This window comes from Schistocerca piceifrons, chromosome 1 (assembly GCF_021461385.2).
Source record: "Schistocerca piceifrons isolate TAMUIC-IGC-003096 chromosome 1, iqSchPice1.1, whole genome shotgun sequence".
Classification (NCBI taxonomy): domain Eukaryota; kingdom Metazoa; phylum Arthropoda; class Insecta; order Orthoptera; family Acrididae; genus Schistocerca; species Schistocerca piceifrons.
The window spans coordinates 1,204,911,777-1,204,929,712 of record NC_060138.1 but is presented as its reverse complement, the minus strand read 5'-3'; the positions used below and the strand labels follow the sequence as shown (position 1 = coordinate 1,204,929,712).

At 44.4% G+C, this 17,936-nt stretch overlaps 1 protein-coding gene across 1 annotated transcript in view; it reads right to left on the bottom strand.

Annotated features, from left to right (window-relative positions):
• Positions 1–12,719: 12,719 nt before the first annotated feature.
• The window catches only part of LOC124779368, a 1,283,837-nt gene continuing 1,278,620 nt past the window's right edge, over positions 12,720–17,936 (bottom strand). The window contains exon 7 of the mRNA XM_047253707.1: positions 12,720–12,810. Coding sequence (XP_047109663.1) covers positions 12,748–12,810 — 63 coding nt within the window. The 3' untranslated portion in view covers positions 12,720–12,747. The remainder of the gene's footprint in view (positions 12,811–17,936) is intronic.

Sequence of the window (17,936 nt, the reverse complement as noted above, 5' to 3'; positions counted from 1 at the left end):
CCACGTATTCGAGAGTTTTGTCCGCAGGTTCAACAACTTGGTACAACTGGGCGTCGATGTGAACTTCGGCGAGCGCAACAACATCCGTTAAATGCAGAGTCTCCTCTACAGGCGGTTATGTGCACCAGTATTTCGGTCGGTCTTCTAGTACAACTGGTATGGAAGCCGCTGTTTCAGTGAAATACTGTTTTGGCATTCGTAACGTGCTTTGTTCATTGTGCCAACGTGCAGGGTTTCTAATCTGAAGCTGATGCCAGTGACCTCTCTGCTTTTAACATTTTTATGTAGCAATTCAGAAATGCAGCATAAATAAATGAAATGAATTAATGTGTCATTAAAGAAGGAGCATAGCACTATTTAATCACCAACATCGTTGTTGTACTTTTCTTTTTTCGATTGAAAGCCTGCACTGTTTAAGTGAAGTACATTCATAATAATTCTTCAGTTGCTTAGGTTTATTCGCGAGATCGATTTCTAGGGCTGTTGTCTTGCAAGCCTGTTTATTTGTCGTTAAAATATGAGGCCATGTTTCCTTACAAGTCTTCCATTCGCCTTAATACTGATTTTATTTGATCGTTCCATTTAATACAATTTCTCAGTATCGCCCCTACATACATATACGATGCCGCGCACTCAGCACGCTCAATTTGAGATGAAGAGTCCAGCACAGGATGGACTGGCGTGGCGAGAAGCACTAAACCATCATTCTGACTAAAGGCCAGACAACGAACACCACCATGTAGCTTCTGTACCAATTAGCGGGTGTCTGGACGGTAACAAAACAGTGGTGGCATTTATTCCCGCCATGGACATGTTCGTCTCTTGCCTATGTGACGGCACATGCTTTCTTCTAGCGCGGTTGCGTGTAATGCAGACAGGGCTGCCAATGTGTGCGGTACTCAGTATCACTGTGAGATATGAGAAAAATAATTACCTAAATGCAACTCCAAAGAAAACATACAATTAAGGTATGTTATGGAGTCCCGTGTAGCCTGGACAAACCGTCGTATTTCATAAACGACATTCAGTTTCCCAGAATTAACTCTTTTATCTACAGAAGTAAAACAACAGTTACGGCAACTTTAATGTAAAAGTGAATACTTTTTAATGAGAATCACTGGTTACTGAAAGCGTAATGTAGTTATAGTATGTGCATTTAACTTTTCGCAAAATCAGCTGCAAAATGTTATAAGTGTGAGACCGACTGTGACAGGGACAAGCAATGATAAAACGTTTCCTTGGCTACTCTTGCGAAATTTTAAACTGTAAACATCAATAACCGGTACTTCAGTACACACCTGTCTTCGGTAAATGCCGAATGCCCTTCAAAATCACAGGTACATCTTTCCATAAAAAAAAGTTTCATTGGCTCGATTGACAAAAAGTAACGAGTGTTAGCCACATCATAGCAAAATACTTTACCCCGTGCCATACATTGATTTGCCGAGCACCTTGTTTCTATTGAATTTGTTTTATTTCACTTTACCGGTTTCAGGCTAAGCACTTTTGACCAGATACAATGTTAAACTACACTTTGAGTTTGATTGGATTTCCACCCACATACGGTGTACATTTAGTGACATGTTGTTGTTGTTGTTGCTGTTGTTTTCGTCAGTTCAAAGGTTTGTTTGATGCAGGTCTCCGCACTAGTCTATCCGTTGCAAGTCCCTTCATCTGAGTAAGTATTACAACCCACATCCAGCACCATCTGCTTACTTTAGTCAAGGCTTGGACTTCCTCTACAGTTTTTAGCCCCTACACTATCCTCCACTATCAAATTAATCATTTATGATACCTTTGTATCAACCGATCCGGTCACTTAGTCAAGTCGTGGCATAATTTTTTTTCCCCATGATTCGATTCAGTATGTCTTCAAAGACATGCGATGTAGTCAGCTGATCTTCTGCATTCTTATGTAGCGCTAAATTTCAAAAGCCTCTATTAATTTCTTATCTGCAGCGTTACTGACCATGTTTCACTTCAGTACAAGGCTACACGCCAGTCAAATTCTCGTGCTTACAGAAATGTCTCCTATCGCTTAAATTTGCATTAGATGTTCATAAATTTTTCTTTTTCAGAAACGCGTTTCTTGCTAGTGCCATCCCCTCTACTTTGGCCTATTATGCTGGCTAAACAGCAACATTAATCTGCTGCTTGCAGTACCTCACTTCCCTTTCTAATTCTGCAAGCATCACCCAATTTAATTCGATTACACTCCCATACCCCTGTTTTACTTTTGTCCATATTCACCTCACAGTTCTTTTTAAAACTCTATCCATTCCGTTCAAATGATGTTCAAAGTCGTGTGCCATCTCTGGCAGAATTAAAGTCTCTCTGGCAAACCGCACCTTTTTTATTTCTTTTCCTTTCACCTTAATTGGCTTTCCAAATGATGACGTCTCCAGCATTAGGAGACGAAATGTTAGACGCAGAAACACGCTTGAATTGCTGCCTTATACCTATGTCACAAAAATCGCCAACAATGCAGATATAAGCTATGAAAGGCTGCATTATGCAGTTGAAACTTGAATTTCTCATCCCCGAAATTTAATTCCATTTCCAGATATTTTCTTAACTTCTTCTAAGGCTTGAGCAGTGTACAGATTTAATAACTGTGTGTGTATGTGTGTGTGTGTATTTTACACATCTCATCACAAACCACTGGATTGAGTTCAACCAAATGTGGTACATATACCACTTATTGTCTGGGAACAAGCACCTTGGGGTAAGAACCACGGGGTAGGAATATTGTGCAGGTTGTATTGGAATGTATAGAAGGTTGGTTGGTTGGTTGGTTGTTTGGGGAAGGAGACCAGACAGCGTGGTCATCGGTCTCATCGGATTAGGGAAGGAAGTCGGCCGTGCCCTTTCAGAGGAACCATCCCGGCATTTGCCTGGAATGATTTAGGGAAATCACGGTAAACCTAAATCAGGATGGCCGGACGCGGGATTGAACCGTCGTCCTCCCGAATGCGAGTCTAGTGTCTAACCACTGCGCCACCTCGCTCAGTGTATAGAAGGGCATGGCTTAGCAAACATAGGGGGGGTAAAGGAGATGAGTAGTGGAAGAGGGAGGGCAAGATGGACTGAGAATAGTGGGAGCAGAGGATTAGAGAGGGGGAGGAGGAGATGGAAAAATAGGGAGTAGAAGGAGAACAACAGAGAGAGGGGAAAGGAGGAGACGTGAGTAGAATATGTGCCATACATTATGCGGACAAAGCTGCAGGTAAATCACCAGTTAGACAAATAAGAGTACATAAGAGTTCGTATTATTTTAAAGATGTCTTTTTTGCATATAAAGAATCAAGTGACTAATATATTTTGCTGACAATCAGTCGGTTTTAAAACATTTCTCAGTATAAACTACGTTCTGTTAATACGTGCAGAATGTGGTTTTCAATGAGGCAAGAGTCACCGTTTGGAGAAGTTCATATTGTTAACAAACGTCTTGGCAGACAGGTCAAACTCTGATTTCGTCCCTCAAAGCTGTTATGTCGCCACATGTTGGGCTTTGTTACAATCCCAGTGTCCACCTTGCAATATCTATTGGCCCTTGGAAGGCATCGTACACACGCAGACGGAGAGGGACAGGGAGAGAGAGAAAGAGAGAGAGAGAGTACACAGCATTTAATTGAAGTATGAAAACTTTCAAATCCCTCGTATTTTGACAGCTAATTGACTATGAAGATGTTGCCTTCTATGCATCTCTTTCAGATAAGAGAAAACGGCCTTCATTCACAAGTGGTGGCAACCGTGGTGTCAGATGTGTAGGAGCCAAGTATCAACTTTCGTGATCTGCGCCTGCTATAAAAAGAAGGCACAAATGCGTGTGAATTTCTAAGGGATCAAACTGCTAAGGCCATCGGTCCCTAGACTTACACACTACTTAAACTAACTTATGCTAAGTACATCACACACACCCATGTCCGAGGGAGCTCTCGAACCTCCCGCGGGAGGGGCCGCGCAGTCCGTGCCATGGCGCCTCAAACCGCGCGGCCACTCCCCGCGGCAAGAAGGCACAGCTCAACATCACGGACCTACTGTACATAAGGGGTAACTGCAAATAGTGTCTCGTCAAGAGGGCCTCATAGTTTATCTCTTACGAAAAATAGATGATACTGTTTTGTCAGTTAGTAACCTTTCTGGAGAACTTTGCATTATCTGATACAAAATGTTGATAGTACACAATTTTGTTTGACTTAATCAAAAAAAAAAAAAAAAAAAAAAAAAAAACACTGTTACGACTTACAAAATTACATGTTCATCATCAGACAACTTACTTGCTTTTATCAAAATAATTGACGTGTCTAGTTCAAGGTACTGTGTATTTTGATCAAATCCGTCTGACTATGCATATATAAATGCAAAACTGGCAACGGTGCTTTTAAGTAAAGTGCTCGAAAAACAAATTGTGGTTGGATGTTGCTGTACGCTATAAACATTCTGAATCACACAGTTTCTTAGAAATATTACAATCAATACAATACTAGTATATTGGTAGACACGCGAGAGTTCAATAAAAGCGATAGTTTGGGATATGGACGTCATCGTTCAGCAAGGTTAGTAAACCAGCTTCACAGTCTACACACCTGTACCCTTCCTGGAGCGGGTACTTACATAGATGCCCAACATGTAAGCAAATTTCGAGGGCGTATTCCAGTGTTCGTGGAGGTAAGTGCTACTCTAACTCCACCACCACTGCTCTAAAAGCATTTCAGCCTTGCAGCAGCTCCAGTTCTCACGATGTTCGATCGTTATCTTTGTTCAATTGTTCAGTTTCAAAACTAGCCTACCCCTTCACTGCCTATGTTAAGCACACTCCATGCCGCCTTTGGTTAAAAAAGTTTTTCGTTCCAGCTTTTCCTTCTATCAGACTTAGGCACCCTCTGGAAGGCACCAAACGAACGTCAGTTCTGGTGAGGATATACGAATTAATCGAGTGTAACCGCCTATCGCCAGACTATTTATCTAAATCTATAACACAAAGTCGAACGACCACATAGACTCACTTGCAGCTAAGGCGAATGCCAGACTAAGGTTCATTGGTGGGATACTGAAATACTGCACTCTGCTTATAAAACAAACAGCACGCAAAGCACTTGTACGGCGCCTACTTTGATATTGCTCAAGTATGTGGGACCAATGTAATGTCGGACTAATATGAGCCACTGAGAGTACACATAGAAGGGTGGCATGAACGTTCACAGGCTTCTACGACTGGCAACAGAGTGCAACGGGAAAGGTGAAAAACCTGAAGTGGCAGACACACTGATCCCGCGAGACTCTGCTTGAAAACATCAACACTCTTCCCAATAATTTACCCCATGGAGTTGGTGCCGATAAAATTAGACGAATACGAGGTCAGACACAGGCTACAATGCGTGTCTCTGGTGAGCAGGCACACGGATGGCTCTATTCAACCTACGCCTCTGAATAATTCTAATACACAGAGCCACTACTTCAGTTACGTTTCTATGAAGACTATGCACATGGGATAATAACGCAAATGACTATAAAAGAGGCCCTGTGTTGTGTTACTGAAGACGATACCTGTGTTTCACGCTACATGACTACTCCTATTGGTTCCCGCATAAGTAATAAAATTGTTAACGTGATCGAGAAGTCTTGTAAATGTGAATTAAACAAAGAATTAAATAGCACGAGAGTTATTCATGAATACTTGTAGAATATGGAATGTTGGGCAACACAACGGCTTGCTTATACATTATCTAATATTCAAAAAAACAGAATGAGTTTACTGGCAGTTGGCAAAGTTGAACCAAGGGTGACGACTCGACTTCAACTGCGACTTTAAAGGAAGAACTCCATCTGATTATGGTCAAAACGACTGGCAGCGATTGTTAACTGTACTCGGAAGCAAACTACTATAACGCGTTTTCATCGGGCAACTGCTGCTTCCGTGGGCGAGCAATTAAGAGAATTTGCTCTCAATATTCCTACAGCCGGTGCTGCGCGATGCTCACCATACTAGTAAAAAGCCGCGCGGGATTAGCAGAGCGGTCTGAGGCGCTGCAGTCATGGACTGTGCGGCTGGTCCTGGCGGAGGTTCGAGTCCTCCCTCGGGCATGGGTGTGTGTGTTTGTCCTTAGGATAAAAAAAATGGTTCAAATGGCTCTGAGCACTATGGGACTTAACATTTGTGGTCATCAGTCCCCTAGAACTTAGAACTACTTAAACCAAACTAACCTAAGGACATCACACACATCGATGCCCGAGGCAGGATTCGAACCTGCGACCGTAGCAGTCGCGCGGTTCCGGACTGCGCGCCTAGAACCGCTAGACCACCGCGGCCGGCCTTATGATAATTTAGGTTAAGTAGTGTGCGGGCTTATGGACTGATGACCTTAGCAGTTAAGTCCCATAAGATTTCACACACATTAGAACATTTGAACCAGTAGAAAACTCGAGACGCGATGCACAGTGCTGCTCGGCATCGGGTCGGTCAGTAGACCTTTCTTCCCACTCTTCCTCGCTGTAAGACCGAATCTCATTTTCGTCCGCATTCTTGCACGGAACGCTAACGAAAAACCTCTGCCCCTGTTCACGGATCGCGGCCGAATGTCGTCCGCATTCTGCCGCGGATCCCACACAATAGCTTAGGGCCGCGAAAACTCCTTGTGGAGTATTCGCCAACGAACACAACCACCAATCGAAAGCTCGGGGAACACCCGTACGCCAGTTGCGCACCACTAGTACTGTGCAGCTGCCTCCATAGGACGGGGAAAAGCTGCTCCTCCAATCCCAGTACATCGACAGGCGTCCACTGCGGCGATTTTTTACGTCATGTACTGCATTCCGATCAGTATACTGCTATTTTCCGCACGCGGGAAACGCCGCGGACTAGAGCGCCAACGTGACGTGGAAAGAAAACCCACAGCCTTCTCGGCCACGCAGTCTCGGGCCCGCAGCAGTGTTACGCAAAAATGTTGTCGCCAACAAGCTGGTACCGATCTAAGCGGAAACAGGAGGCAATACGAGATTCCCTGCTGAAACGTGGACTGCGCCTCACTTCGCCCGGGAGCAGATGCTGGTCTCAACTTGTGCCGCAGGGGCAATACAGCCGAGCCCCTGCTGCTGGCTTTCGACTTCCCTGTGTCCAGTGACTCCCTGTGGCTCGGACTGCGTCCTTTGTAATGCTCGCGGCGTGTGGTCGCCTGCCCTTTGCATACCTGCTGCCTGTCCTCCGCAGAGCTCGCCCTATTCAACCCCACCTACCACAGCTGTGGCTGCCTGACGGAAAACAACCACTCGTCTACATTTACGTCCACACGGATTCTCTGCAAATCACCTGCCTGCCAGAGAGTTCATCGAACCACCTTCACAATAATCCTCAATTACTCCTCTCTCGAAGACCGCGCGGGGGAAACGAACGCCTATATCTTTCCGTGTGAGCTCCGATTTTCCTTATTTTAATATGATGATCGTTTCTCTCTATGTAAGTCGGCGCCAACAAAATATTTTCGCATCCGGAGGAGAAAGTTGGTGACTGAAATTCGTGAGAATGTTCCACCGGATCGAAAAGCATCTTTGTTTTAATGGTGTCCATCGCAAATCGTTTATCATCTGCGTGACATTCTCTCTCCTATTTCACGACAATACAAAACGTGCTGATGCAGTCATGGACTGTACGGCTGGTCCCGGCGGAGGTTCGAGTCCTCCCTCGGGCATGGGTGAGTGTGTTTGTCCCTAGGATAATTTAGATTAAGTAGTGTGTAAGCTTAGAGACTGATGACCTTAGCAGTTAAGTCCCATAAGATTTCACACACATTTGAACATTTTTGAACAAAACGTGCTGCTCTTCTTTGAGCTTTCTCGGTGTACTCCACTCATCCTATCTCGTAAGGGTCCCAGACCGCGAAGCAGTACTCCAAAAGAGGACGAACAAGATTAAGTTTAGGCAATGTCCTAAGTAGAGCTGTTACATTTTCTAACTGTTCCGCCAATAAAACGCAGTCTTTCGTTTTCCTTCCCCACAACATTTTCTATGTGTTCGCAGTTCTAATTCTTAGGTATTTACCTGAATTTACAGTCTTTAGATTAATCTTGCAACAGTTAGGAGCTTCTTTAAGCCACTACCTATGTTATAGATTCATATATCTGAATGTCCGGTAAGCCATAATTTCTCCACTGTTAAAAGTCTTCAGCGCTGCTAGTGTTTACTTTTGGAGCAGTACGGGGTGTTCAAAAAGTCTCTCCGCAGTGCCGTATGATTGTTAGCCGCGCGTGCCGTATGCCCCAGTAAATATACCGAAATGAAACTCAATGAAATACAAGTTATTAATGTATTAAATATTCATTTTTACTTACAAATTTTCACATTAATTGTTGTAAGTGTCCCCCCTGCTGTTTAATACACAATTCAATTCTGTCTAATCATGTTTCCAAACACAAGGTGTAACATTTCTTCTGTAACAGAATCAGTGAAAGTGGATACTGCAGTTTTTAATTCATCGGTGGATTCTGGACGGTTTTTATGGACAGTTGCTTTCGCTGCACCCCAGAAGAAAGAGTCAGATGGTGTTAGGTCAGGCGATCGTGGAGGCCAAAGTCCCTGTGAGATTATGCGATCACCAAAAACATCAGCAAGCAGTGACCTTGAAACCCGAACTGTATGCGCGGTTGCACCATCTTGTTGAAAATAACCGTTCAGTATTTCACTTAACAAAATTTCTCCTATTAATGGGTACAGAATATCACTGCAGTATCGTTGTGCGTTTATTGTTTCGTTGAAAAATATGGGATCCACAATCCGACATCTAGAAATTGCAATCCAAACTTCTATTTTCACAGAATGAAGTGGTTCCTCGTGAATACACAATGGATTTGCAGTACTCCACATACGAGGATTTTGCGAGTTCATGTACCCAGATAAATGAAACCACGCCTAATCAGTGAAAAACGTTTCATTAAGAATATCCCTTCCATTTTGTTGAACGAAATTTTTGAACCATTGACAATAAAGCAGTCTCTTGCCGTGATCAGTATTTTCCAGTTCTTGCACGACTGTCACTTTGTATGGGAAAAGTTCAAATTTTTTCCTTACAGCTTTGTGGGCCGTTCCGACACTAACATCCATTTCCTGGGCGAGTTTTCTTACTGACTTGTTCGGACTTGATGGACATTTTATCGGAAATATCGAGTAGTTTATCCTCAGACAAAACGCTAGGACGACCACTTCTCGGTGCATCTGCCACTGAGCCTGTATTTCGAAATTTGTTAATCAAATCTCGCACAGTACCGCGATGTGGGAGTGTTGTCTACGGGAAAACTGAATTAAATGATTGACGAACTGAAACTGTGTGTTTATCGCCTTCTTTGAACACTTGTTCGACTAAAAACACACGTTCTTCAATGGTTAGCATTTTAACAGTGACAAAAACGAAACAAACGAACAAAGGAACTAAACGTAAACATTCACGTCAACAAGTTTCGACACACACCAACGATACTACTGACGCTGGCTGAGGTAAACGAAACAGTGGGATGTTGGGAGAGTCCACTTGAAAGGAAGTAACCCAGGCAGGCGAACAATCACACGGCACGCGCGGCTAATAGTCATACGGCACTGCGGAGAGACTTTTTGAACACAGTATTTACCGCCAGCTTTGAACACTTGTTTGACTAAAAACACACGTTCTTCAATGGTTAGCATATTACAGCCACAGTAGCCCAACCATTACCATGTCCATTAGCGTCTGCGTTCGTAAGCGTGAAATTCAATATGCATCCGCAAAAGACTGAAGGGTCATGCAAAATCACCTGGGCACCTACTCCATTCTTCCTACTAACAGCAGTACTATCAACAGTTTTATGTACTTTAAGGCGGGTTCAAATGGCTCTGAGCACTATGGGACTCAACTTCTGAGGTCATCAGTCCCCTAGAACTTAGAACTAGTTAAACCTAACTAACCTAAGAACATCACAAACATCCATGCCCGAGGCAGGATTCGAACCTGCGACCGTAGCGGTCTTGCGGTTCCAGACTGCAGCGCCTTTAACTGCACGGCCACTTCGGCCGGCTTTAAGACGGGAACGCCTTCTCCTCTCACTCATGTAGGTGACCTCACACTTCTCATTTAGGGTCAACTGCCAATTTTCGCACCATTTAGATATCTTTTTTAAATCATTTTGCAATTTGTTTTGATCTTCGGATGAGTTTTTTTCAATAGTATACTTTTCGTTTTTTTTTGGAGGATTTGTGGGTTACAATATTCAATTTCCCTCTTTATTAGCTCGAGATTATTTGCTGGTAAGTGGTCAAGTGTGTTTTCACAACAGTTTACTATTCGCGTAAGGTCATGAATTAACTGCTAGATATAATTTTCAGAGATTGTGTTTAGCACAATGTCGGATGATGTTTTATGCGTACATCCAGATTTAAAGCCGGCCGGAGTGGCCGTGCGCTTCTAGGCGCTACAGTCTGGAACCGCGTGACTGCTACGGTCGCAGGTTCGAATCCTGCCTCGGGCATGGATGTGTGTGATGTCCTTAGGTTAGTTAGGTTTAAGTAGTTCTAAGTTCTACGGGACTGATGACCATATTAGTCCCATAGTGCTCAGAGCCATTTGAACCATTTTTTGAACCAGATTTAAACATGTATTTTCGCCAACATATTGAGGGGAAAATAAAGTCACCACCAACCATACTTGTAGTTCCGGTACGTGTTTGAAATTAAACTCAAATTTTCTTTGAACCTTTCAGCAATTGTATCTTCTGAGATGGGAGGTCGGCAAAAGGATCCAATTATTATTTTATTCCGGTGACCTCTGCCCTTACTAACTCACAATAACTGTCTACTTCGGATTCGCTACAAGATAAAATAGTTTAACAACCACAAATACGCCACCGCCAACTATCTTCAGCCTATCCTTTCGGAACACCGTTAGGTTCTCCGCAAAAATTTCGGCTGAACTTAATCTCCAGCTTTAGTTAGCTTTCAGTGTTTATAACGATTTGAGCATCAGTGCCTTCAATTAGCGCTTGGAGATCTGGTACTTTCCCTCCACAGCTACGACAATTTACAACTGTTATCTCGATGGTTTCTGTATCTATGTTCTTCATGCGTTCGGCCTGCACTCTTTGTGACTGAAGCCCTTCTTGTGTTTTCCCGAGACCCTCTAACGTAAAAAACCGCCCAGTCCACGCCACACAGCCTCTGCTACCCGTGTAGCCGCCTCCAGCGTATAGTGGATACCTGACCTATTCAGCGGAACTCGAAACCCATCCACCCTATGGCGCAAGTCGAAGAATCTGCAGCCTACAAGGTCGCAGAACCGTCTGAGCCCCTGATTCAGACCATCCACTCGGCTCTGTACTAGAGGTTCACAATCGTTCCTGTCGACTATGCTGAAAATGGTCAGCTCTGCTTTCATCTTGCAAGCAAAACTGGCACCCTTTGCCACTTCTGTTAGTGGCTCGAAAACAGAGAGAATCTCTCCCGATCCAAAGCGGCACTCATCATTGGTACTGACGTGAACCACCACCTGCACTTGGCTGCAATCTATGCTCTTCATGGCATCTGGAAGGACCCGTTCCATGTCTGGAATGGCTCCACCTGGTATGCACACAAAGAGCACATTGGCTTTCTTCCCCTCCTTGGACGCCACGTCTCTAAAGGCCTCATAACGAGCCTAACATTGGAGCTCCCAACTAGCAATAATCCCACCCTTTGTGACTGCCCGGATCTTGCAGGATGAAAGGTTCCCTCTGGAACAAGACAGGCGTCTGCCTCTGACTGAGGGACAGTGTCAGCCACGGGCAGCGTATGGAACCTGTTTGTCGGAGTAACCGGGTAGGCCTTAGGTGCGGGCCCTGGGAAGTCTTTCGTCGCCTGACACGCCCCGAGGCGACCTCTAAGTCGACCACGGGTGATTGGTCGACCTGGGTGCGAGCAGTAACTGGGCTGGTCGCCAGTGCGGACCGATCGGCAGATTCATGTCACTCGGACCTGCACGACCAGGCCACAACTGGGACGCCCGTTCATTGCAGCTTCGAGCTGTGTAACCGAAGTCATCACAGCCTGGAGCCGAGAGTGAAATGTCACCACTCGGCTTGCATCCGAACACAGCTAACACAGTCACTATTCGTGCTAAAGATGTGGAAAACTACACCACACAGACAAACAAAGACAACCGACAGGCACTACGGAACTCTATTGTGGACACATCAAGTGACAGCGTGCATTTAGCTATTATTGCATTTAGTGTTACATTTACTGTCAGCCCCCTGTAAAGCGTACGCGCGCTGTAGTCGTTCTATCAGCGCGCGTACCCGCTGGTGTGCCGGCCCAGGCGGGTTGCATCACGCAGCCTCGCAGGCGCTCACCAGAGAACATGAGTAAATAAAGTGGCATAAAGGTGGGGCGAAAGGACATGCCGTCTTCCAAGTCTTACAAGCAACATTCTTCCTGCGTTTCAGTTACGATCGGAAAAAAATAAACGTTCTCACTGCCAGGCACTTCACAGTGATCGATGGAGTATGGATGTAGACGTAGAAAACGCACATCAGAAGCCTCGCTTAAGGCATAAAATAGACTATCCCACAAGTAAACTTGTAAATAGTCGCGCCACTTTACACACTACATCGTAGAATCGCTGAACACCTTGTATCGAAGTAAGAATTCGTGACAGGACGTCAGAAATATAACTGAACATAGAAACAAAATTAGCAGAAAATGTAAACAACTATTAAGAGTGCAACAAAAGGGCTCTTTGTCGGTACAGTTGCTCAACGGAAAGTATTGAAGTACTTACATACACTGGCGAATCCCTTACAGTAGCTGCAACTTACCTGAAACAGAGAGAAAAATAAGGTAATTTTATTGGGCGCTCTGAAATGTATAACATCAATTACAGCGTTCCAAATAGTACATGTCAAAATTATGACAGACAAGATGTCGCACTGCGAGATGTGTGTGACAGGAGTTTCATTAAATCCGCACAAAAGTTCGGGTGACAATTAAATGCAAGTCCAAACAAGGAATATCTATATCGCGTGCTTTCCATAGAAGTGCTAGACGCTCCACCTGGGAAGGAAACACTTCATGTCACAGTGACATTCAATTCATTTGCACGTATAGCTAGAGGCAGCAATAACGCTCGCATCGACTGCTACAGCATTCATTCTGTTTTCGCATACTACACTATGCCTTTCACAACGTCTGTCTAACATGTCGTACCATTCAATGCCCTCTCGACAGTGGCCAATATCTGTCGGTTGACTGGGAAGGTGCTTCACGTGGCAATTTGCTGTGTAAAAAACAAATATAGATATGGTATGCAATGAAACAGCTAACACTCTTGGGAAGAGAGAAGGTTTTATCCACAAGAAAGACCTCCTCGCATGAGCATGTGTTCACCAAATGCCGTTTCGATATCTGCATACGCCCATATTGGCAGAAGCTGGTTAAGACTGTGTCATAAAAATAGCACTGTGTTAAGAAATAAATAAAACTTTCTTGTGGGAAGAGAGTTCAGAAACGCTCCATTGACAACAGGTAAACCCTATTCCATAGTAACACCAATGATATAAAACACATCTCGGTGCCGTAGGCTCGGCAGCGAACAGGATCTGTTAACTTTTATATCCTACACATTTAACCACGATCGGTCAAACAGTACCTTCATGCATCAACAGGCTTACATTTCCTCTGCAGGAATTTGATGAAGAAGAAGATGTAACTCAGGTATTCTTTGGCTGCGTATAGCAGCAGGAGAACTCAACACATTACCAAAGAACCTCAGCCACCAGAAACATCAGTCGCCGATTTCAGTCCAAGCAATATCAAGAGATATATTAAGATATGGGCCACTATTTTACTATCGCAACCCGGTTGTAATGTTATTTGGTATATTCGTACACATTAAGCTACAGAAAAATGTATCCATCTAAATTGCTCAAAAGAGTTTTGCATCATTTACAAACCTGTGAAAGTGTATGGGCTTAGATTCAAGAGAATGAGAGAATTAGCTTTGCTGGGAAAGCTCGACAGTATGCATCTTTGCTCGTGCATTTTCGTCTCGGAAGACAAACCCATCACTGAAACACTGACCGTAGGTCGGGACAATAGGTTAGAAGCTCCTTAGATATCCTTGGATAGACATGAGAGGCGTCCGCCATCCTAAAACATGGCCGACCCTCCTCCATGCCACTGTGTGCCTGACGCGCGCATTGGTACCTGGCCGCCTCCACAGTCTTCTAGGCATCAGACAAATTCTGCACTCGTCGATGAAGAGAACCCAACGTCAATGAACCAGGTTTCATTGTAGCTGTTGCCTTTTCCACCTGCTTAGCATACAAGGTACTGAATCCATAGAGGCTACACTGATCTACATCTACATCTACATGTACATCTACATCCATACTCCGCAAGCCACCTGACGGTGTGTGGCGGAGGGTACCTTGAGTACCTCTATCGGTTCTCCCTTCTATTCCATTCTCGTATTGTTCGTGGAAAGAAGGATTGTCGGTATGCCTCTGTGTGGGCTCTAATCTCTCTGATTTTATCCTCATGGTCTCTTCGCGAGATATACGTAGGAGGGAGCAATATACTGCTTGACTCTTCGGTGAAGGTATGTTCTCGAAACTTTGACAAAAGCCCGTACCGAGCTACTGAGCTTCTCTCCTGCAGAGTCTTCCACTGGAGTTTATCTATCATCTCCGTAACGCTTTCGCGATTACTAAATCATCCTGTAACGAAGCGCGCTGCTCTCCGTTGGATCTTCTCTATATCTTCTATCAACCCTATCTGGTACGGATCCCACACTGCTGAGCAGTATTCAAGCAGTGGGCGAACAAGCGTACTGTAACCTACTTCCTTTGTTTTCGGATTGCATTTCCTTAGGATTCTTCCAATGAATCTCAGTCTGGCATCTGCTTTACCGACGATCAACATTATATGATCATTCCATTTTAAATCACTCCTAATGCGTACTCCCAGATAATTTATGGTATTAACTGCTTCCAGTTGCTGACCTGCTATTTTGTAGCTAAATGATAAAGGATCTATCTTTCTGTGTATTCGCAGCACATTACACTTGTCCACATTGAGATTCAATTGCCATTCCCTGCACCATGCGTCAATTCGCTGCAGATCCTCCTGCATTTCAGTACAATTTTCCATTGTTACAACCTCTCGATACACCACAGCATCATCCGCAAAAAGCCTCAGTGAACTTCCGATGTCATCCACAAGGTCATTTATGTATATTGTGAATAGCAACGGTCCTATGACACTCCCCTGCGGCACACCTGAAATCACTCTTACTTCGTAAGACTTCTCTCCATTGAGAATGACATGCTGCGTCCTGTTATCTAGGAACTCCTCAATCCAATCACACAATTGGTCTGATATTCCATATGCTCTTACTTTGTTCATTAAACGACTGTGAGGAACTGTATCGAACGCCTTGCGGAAGTCAAGAAACACGGCATCTACCTGTGAACCCGTATCTATGGCCCTCTGAGTCTCGTGGACGAATAGCGCGAGCTGGGTTTCACATGACCGACTTTTTCGAAACCCATGCTGATTCCTACAGAGTAGATTTCTAGTCTCCAGAAAAGTCATTATACTCGAACACAATACGTGTTCCAAAATTCTACAACTGATCGACGTTAGAGATATAGGTCTATAGTTCTGCACATCTGCTCGACGTCCCTTCTTGAAAACGGGGATGACCTGTGCCCTTTTCCAATCCTTTGGAACGCTACGCTCTTCTAGAGACCTACGGTACACCGCTGCAAGTAGGGGGGCAAGTTCCTTCGCGTACTCTGTGTAAAATTGAACTGGTATCCCATCAGGTCCAGAGGCCTTTCCTCTTTTGAGCGATTTTAATTGTTTCTCTATCCCTCTGTCGTCTATTTCGATATCTACCATTTTGTCATCTGTGCGACAATCTAGAGAAGGAACTACAGTGCAATCTTCCTCTGTGAAACAACTTTGGAAAAAGACATTTAGTATTTCGGCCTTTTGTCTGTCATCCTCTGTTTCAGTACCATTTTGGTCACAGAGTGTCTGGACATTTTGTTTTGATCCACCTACCGCTTTGACATAAGACCAAAATTTCTTAGGATTTTCTGCCAAGTCAGTACATAGAACTTTACTTTCGAATTCATTGAACGCCTCTCGCATAGCCCTCCTCACACTACATTTCGCTTCGTGTAATTTTTGTTTGTCTGCAAGGCTTTGGCTATGTTTATGTTTGCTGTGAAGTTCCTTGATAGTGAGGAGACCAAGTCTGGAGCCGAGCGACCACTACGGTCGCAGGTTCGAATCTTGCCTCGGGCATGGATGTGTGTGATGTCCTTAGGTTAGTTAGGTTTAATTAGTTCTAAGTTCTAGGCGACTGATGACCTCAGAAGTTAAGTAGCATAGTGCTGAGAGCCATTTGAACCATTTGAGGAGACCAACACGGCTCTCTCGGTTGTAGCAGGTCTTTTTGAGCGCGGGCGTCATAATCCAGTTGTGGGAGAGCGGTGAATCTCTTTCTGTAAGAACGGTTAGTGGCCCAAAGGATAGTAGGAGGGGGTGGGGGGGGGGGGGGGGGCGGCGGCGCCAACGGCTAAAACAGTAATCAAGAAACGAAACGATTTGCCGAGAGTAATCGAACACGTGAACGTCAGGAATCGTCAACAGCTTACAAACAAAACCAGAGCAGCAGATCGAAAGAAAACTCAGCAGCAACTGTGTGGGAAAGTGGCGTCGGTCATCAGAAAACTTCAGAAACATCAACACAATTGGACGAGGAAAGCGCGCACTGATTCCTCCAGGCTTACGTCCCCAAAATGTCATGCCAAAGGACGTGAAGTCTACGCTGCGGACGTGAAAAAAAACGACTATGGACGGCCGATCTGGTGCGTCCAACTCGAACTCGATGTCCAAGTCCGGCGAGGGAACTACACCAACGACTGAATGTTCGAATGACGTCGTTCAAATGGGTTCAAATGGCTCTGAGCACTATGGGTCTTAACTTCTGAGCTCATCAGTCCCCTAGAACTTAGAACTACTTAAACCTAACTAACCTAAGGACATCACACACAGCCACGCCCGAGGCAGGATTCGAGAGGCAGGATTCGAACCTGCGATCGTAGCGGTCGCGCAGTTCCAGACTGTAGCGCCTAGAACCGCTCGGTCACACAGACGTCGTTGTAGTGAACGCTAATTCGGCGGCAAACGTATTGTGATGACAACCTTTCTCGCGATAAAGTGGCAATGGACGCAGGATCTATGCTCTAAGTGACCCATCGATACATATTGGCGAATTGAACATACAAGCCGCATTGTATCGTTCACGATTGCAAACACAGCACGCTCTACTGAAGTCCAGGTGTATTTTCACTTTTCATGGGCGGAATCCTAACTTAAAAATAACTTCGAGACTACCGAAAGGAAGTGTTAATGTTCACGATATACACAGATAAATGATCTGATCGATGACGAGAAACTGTTCGCTGATAGTACTATTGTACATAGGAAAGTTGCAACAGCAGCAAACTGTAGTGAAATGCAGGAAGACCTCCAAAAGATAGACAGGTAGTTGACCATTAGATAACAAAGTGTAAACAGACGAAATGTTTTCTTGCTGTTTGATTACACTATAGACAGCAAATCAATGGATAGAGTAACAACCGTAAAATATCTAAGGACAACTGTTCGGTGCTGCCATTACTGGAACTACCACTTAAGATGGGTTGCAGCAAAAGCAGGTACCGTGCTGATGTCCATTGGAAGAATCCCAGGGAAATATAACTGATGTAAAGCCGCTCCAGTTGCTTAATTACAACTATATGTAACCCACATGGCCGGCTTAGGCTTTTATGTTAGGCCATTATCAAGTGCAACTTAAAGCTAAGCTATAGAGAAACAACTTTAAATGATCAGTTGTTGTAGATAAGCAACTTCAAATGATCATTTGACG